This window comes from Trypanosoma conorhini, assembly GCF_003719485.1.
Source record: "Trypanosoma conorhini strain 025E chromosome Unknown Tco_14.4_contig_00913, whole genome shotgun sequence".
Lineage (NCBI taxonomy): Eukaryota > Euglenozoa > Kinetoplastea > Trypanosomatida > Trypanosomatidae > Trypanosoma > Trypanosoma conorhini.
The window spans coordinates 1-5,467 of record NW_021705014.1 but is presented as its reverse complement, the minus strand read 5'-3'; the positions used below and the strand labels follow the sequence as shown (position 1 = coordinate 5,467).

Sequence of the window (5,467 nt, the reverse complement as noted above, 5' to 3'; positions counted from 1 at the left end):
TTCTTTGCTCTCACTTCTTTTCATGGTCGAGGCCTGCCTCCCAGCAGCTCGACCCAACACTCATGCTTCTTCCTTGCTGTCATCACGCTAACTTGTCGTCTGCAAAGAAACGCCAGCCTGACGATCGGATGCAAAATTTGGCGTTATGCCGATGTTATCCCTTGTTGTAAGTAATTAAAGGGTCTTGGTTATTCTGACGAAGACGAAACGAGCAAATGCAGGTTAAGGTCCCTTCTTGTAGAGCTGCAGCAATACAAACGGGGTAAAAAAAAGCAGTGAATTAAGGATCCATAAGGCATCGTGTGGACTTTGGTGCAGGTTTTTCCGCACCCGCAAGGCCCTCAACGCCACTGAGTATTTCGCTTAGCCCGAGCGTTAAAAATAAGGGGACGGAGAGGAAGGGGCAAGAAAAGACGTTTTGGCCTTCCTGGGACTGCGGCAACCTGCTGCGAAGCAATTACCTGCGGACAATAACTCCCCGCAGCTATGGCTTCGCAGGACACCCTTCGCTCCGTCGGGTTTATGTGACTCACTGGCCAGTGCCACTAACTCTGAAACGGCGAGCGCCCCGCTGGAGAGGACCCTGGCCAGGAGCTGAACCCGCGCCCCACCTTCTGTGTCTGAGTCAGCTGGCTTGGCAGGGCCCACTTTCCCAAATGATACCGTCTGTTCCGAGGATAACCGACATGCGGAAACCGAAACTGGCGCATTTACAGAGAATGCGTTTTTCATGAGTGGGGATGTAAAATCCCTACCGTCTCTGACATCCCCGTCGGTATCACTGCCTTTGTTTCTGCTACTACCCTTGTCATCACCTAATGCTGCTAGCATCGCCTCATCAGTTCCTCCTTTACTCGTCAGGCGAGCTTGCTCCCCATCAGGATCAGAACTAGACATGCTCGTGTCTTCCCCGACGTGCTTCGCGCTTTGTGTTTCGGTCGGCAGGCCAGCAGGGCAAGGGGTTGGTGCTGCCACATCCACCGGGCTCGTTCCGTCTCCAGCACGCATCCTGGCACTCTGCAGCCATGGGTGGTAGTAGAGCTCTTCCATAGAGCTGCGCTTCGCAGCATCCACATTCAGGCAACGGCGAATAAAATCAATCGCGTTTGCCGAGACGGGACCGTTTGTCTTCGCTGTCGGCAGAAAAGGTTGGCGTCTGTCGGCAACACATAAATGTTCGGTTGCGTTTGCGGTTGCTGCCTCCGCCGTATGTGTGGGGGCTTCGCTGGTGTCTACAGGATTCAAAGCAGTTTGCTGGAAGGCCATTGTCGCCTCCATCTCCAGTTGTGGCGTCGGGCTTCCGCCGAGCGCAGAGTCAAACTGACCCCCCGCTGCGTGGACAAAATGTGGGAGGCTGCCAGGAACGACAGTCTTCGTCGCTGCACTACCGCCTTCTGTGGAGGCTTGATCTGCTGAAAAAACTGACGCATGCGTCTCTTCCCCGGGATCCCAACCAGCATGTATTGCCGTGATGTTGCCGCCGGCAAGAGTGCTGTGAGTATACGCCGCCTGGGTGTCCCATGTGAAACCGGAGTCGGAAGAGGCCATGCTCAGCGGATGCGGCTTGGGTTTACCACTTGGCTGTGGATTATTGCCTGTTTCGCAGGCATCGTCAGCTACGCGGCACGGAGAACGCTCACCCAGCGCCGGGTGCTCTGCAACTTCCTCAGGTGGGGGGAGTGACGTAAATGACCTGCACCCCCGCGGCTTTTCTGCGCCAAGCGGGCGCAGGTCATTCGCATCTACAAGCTGGAACCTGCCGTCCCTGAAAGCCCCCATCTCCTCCTCCTCCTCCTTCGCACCATCCAGCACTGCCGGAACCGGCCGATGCAGTGTTGTTGCAGAACCCAGCGGTGCGCCCTTGTCCAGGCAAAGCTGTGAATTAGCCCCGCCGCCGCTCGTTCGTTGAGGGTGGCTGCCGTCTTCAGGCACCCCGCAGGCGCTTCGGGGCTCCGCCCCAAACGGGTCGGGATCGGAGAGGATGGCCTGCCGCTGTGAGCGAACATCGCGCGCACGCCAAGGCAGTCGTCCCATAAGAAGCACAAACGCCGTGACGCCCAGAGAGAAAACGTCTGCCTTGAAGAGGTCTACCTGGGGGATGGCGTCTGAGCCCGCCGCTGGTGACGTCGCGCTGACTCTTGTCGGCTTCGGCGGGGAAAACTGCAGGGTGGGCTCTTGACCGGCCTCTTCTTCCGCATGATTGCACGGCTCTCCGAACAAGTCTTTCTTCAACGATGCTGAAAAGACGGTGGAAATCCCTTTTTTCACTCCCTGCGTCAAGTATGAAGATGTCGTCGCAGACACTATCGTCGTGCAATTTCCGTTACTGCTGCTACAACTACTGGATTGGCGCGGACACGAAGGCGCCGCCAGCACTTCTGAAGACACCAACATCTCTGGCGGCAGAAAGGCCACAGTTCCCTCACGTCGCACACGCACAGCCGAGTCTCCCACGATAATAGAAACACCAAAGTCCGAAAGCTTCGCATCGCCCTCCGCAGTGAGTACAATGTTTTGCGGTTTAATGTCACGATGGGCGATGCCGAGTTGGTGAGCGTACATGGCTGCCGAGACAATGCTGTGCATCACACGCACAACCTCATGCTCGGTAAGTGCCTTCCTATCGCCCGTGGGAACCACAGTGCCATCGTTCTCCATCGACAGCAGTTCGCCAAGCTCGGCGAGTTCCAAAACCAAATAAATCTTTCGGCTTCTCGGGTCATCTACCACTTCCACGAGTGCCAAAATATTGTCGTGTCGCAACTTCTTCATGATGGCAATCTCACACTTCACCCGATGCAGGGGAGAGTCAACCCCTAAAGCCCTTCTTTGCAGCCTCGCTCGATCCATCACCTTCATTGCGTAGTATATCTTATCCTCAAGGTTGTAGCAAAGCATCACCTCGGAGTAGGAGCCCACACCAAGGTTCCACCTGGGATAAATCACATATTTATCGTTGAGCAGATGCTGATATTTCCCAACCACTTGTTCGTGAGCATAACGACACTCCACCACTTTTTCCCTAACGGGACGGGAGCGGGTTCTGCCAGAATTGACGCCCACAAGCTCCTTGGGTTCCGGAGGAAACGAGTCCGGTGGCCAAAGAGAAGTTGATTCATTACCTGGAAAGGATCCAGAAGCAAAATTGGTCGGAGTTTTTAAACCATACTTCTCCTTCGCGCTATGCGCTTCGGAGCAAACACACACGTTCGTCAAAATTGGATTACTGGAGTGAGAACCCACCTCCGTAGAGCCATGAACTGTGACACACAACGGGGGTTTCTCACTCTCGCGTGAAAGATGCTCTGACACCGCCGAGTTTACCACCCTTATCTTCCCACTTTGATGGGTTTCACTGGATTGTTTACCCAAAGTGCTGTTTGGAGGAGACTGCGAGATGGCCGAACGTGCCAGAGCGCAATTAGGGCACTTCCCGTCCTGCCGTAGAAGTCCCTGGATAATGCTGTCACTGGTGCAGCTATTTTTGGCATTGCCAGTCGCTACGCTGCGGTTCAACGGGTTGAAGTCGTTGTGAGTACGCATGGAGGAGTAGCTCTGTGGAGTCATGGGCTCATCGAGCGTACTTCCCGTCCACGCAAGCTCATCATCATCCGGATCAAGTCCAGTCCACCTGTTCGGGGGCACGGCACTGATTGACGGAAAACATATAATATTTGAGCTCCACGCTGAGCACGGCACAAGGCAGCGGCAGCAATCCTTACTATTGCTATTGTGACTGTTGTCGTCGTTTTGACCATCGTTTAATAGTAATGTGTCATGCTTCAACGGAATGTTGGTGGTTGCCGTTTTCTTTTGTTCCTCCTCCAACACGATATCGTCATCTTCGATATCGCTGCGATCCACGCTATGCGTCGCAGGGGAATGCTCTGCCCCGCCCATCCCGCGTTGCTTTGGCGCTCCCAGAATCGGCAGATTAACTTGCGAGGAGGCCATGGGACTGTCCTCCTGTCCATTCCCCAGGGCCTCCGCGCCTGTTTCCGCAGGCGCCTCTGTCCCTTCGCCGGGCTCCGCAGCGACGGCGTCCTGCACTTCCTGTGTCACCAGCGGGGCTGGGCTCTGGTCCAGCGATTGCACCCGTCTTTTCCGCAAAAAGCAGCGCTTCAGAAGGTAGTCGGCAAACACCATGGACCCCGCCACTCCTCTACCGAAGCTCCCACAGAAGGCAACTGCCACCCAACGCACACGGATAGAAAGAAAAGCAAAATACTTCCGCCGACCTACACGACGTGTTCCTCCGCTCTCGCCAGAAGACTATTCTCCTCGATGCCTACACTCTATGGTGGCTTTGCTACTATTACTAAAACCACGTCAATTACAGCAGCGGCAAAACCAACAAAGACCGCTTGCCGTGGCGTGTGTCTGGCGGTTGACCTTTTTTATGATGTGATGCAAGTGCTCTCTGCGCGATAAGCGACGCCCCGCCTCTGCTACACCAGACTTGACAAGTGCACTTCCTTACTGCGCTTTACTCTAATCCTGCTCCTCCCAATCTCCCTTACCTCTCTGTCTTGCAGTGCAATAAGACCTCTTTCACGGCTTCCCACCTAACTTTTTGTTTGACTTCTGTTTTGAGTCTCTCTGCTTTTGCTCGCGTTCCTTCCCACCCAAGCCCAATGTACAAGTAGAGATGTGAGTATACGAATATACACAGGACTATATATTGTTACCGTCGCCACTCGGATCCACTGGCACGACAGGCAACCCACTCTCTCTTTCTCTGGCACACACACGCACCGATAAGCAAAGGATGGTGAGTGAGGGCAATGGCCTTTTCCCCTCTTATTTATTTCTTTTTTTTTTCGTTTTTCCGTTTCTTCTGCTTTCCTGTTCACGGTGTGCTATGAGAGTTTTCTTTATATATATATATATATTCCCTTGTGGAGGTGGCGGGGACTGGCCTCGTATTGTTGTTATTATTGTGTTTTGACGTATTAATGCTTCACACGCACTTTTAACGCGAATAGCGGTTCGTGGTGGGTCCTTCCTATAGGTATGTGGCCAGGTATGCGCTTTCACGTAAACCCACTGGGCTTGCAAGCAAGGAGAAAACAAATTTTTAAAAAAAATGTGAACATAAAGAAGAGGAGGAGATGCAGCAATAAAAGGCATGTCGGCATGTCATATCCGCCTGTTGCGATGAGGATATGGGGGCAGTGGGGGTGTGGCGGGCCAGGGGTGCGCGCGAGAAAAAGAAGCGAAGAGAAAAGAAATTATCGTTCCCATCCATCCCATAGAAAAAGCCAAAGAACATGATTTGAAGACATCGTCATTCTTCGCAGTTTTCTCTCTCGGAAGCAAAGCGATCACGACGCGTGACACATGCCGACAACAGATCCAACCACGGTTGCTTTTCTATGCCTCTTGACTGTATTGTCTTTCGCGCCTATGGCAAGGGCGACAAGAAAGGAAAGGAGAAAGAAAACGAAAAAAAAAAAACTAGAGGAAC

General features: G+C 53.4%; 1 protein-coding gene across 1 annotated transcript, besides 3 other annotated features; it reads right to left on the bottom strand.

Annotated features, from left to right (window-relative positions):
- Nucleotides 1-375: 375 nt before the first annotated feature.
- On the bottom strand, nt 376-4,146 carry Tco025E_08916 (putative protein kinase, putative,serine/threonine protein kinase; the record flags this gene model as incomplete). The annotated part of the gene is made up of 1 exon (XM_029375747.1): nt 376-4,146. The coding sequence occupies one exon, from the start codon at nt 4,144-4,146 to the stop codon at nt 376-378; it is 3,771 nt and encodes a 1,256-aa protein (XP_029224113.1).
- A 643-nt stretch (nt 4,147-4,789) lies between these two features.
- Nucleotides 4,790-4,851: a sequence feature (A-rich).
- A 24-nt stretch (nt 4,852-4,875) lies between these two features.
- Nucleotides 4,876-4,892: a microsatellite.
- Nucleotides 4,893-5,423: 531 nt separating this feature from the next.
- Nucleotides 5,424-5,456: a microsatellite.
- Between the last annotated feature and the right edge of the window lie 11 nt (nt 5,457-5,467).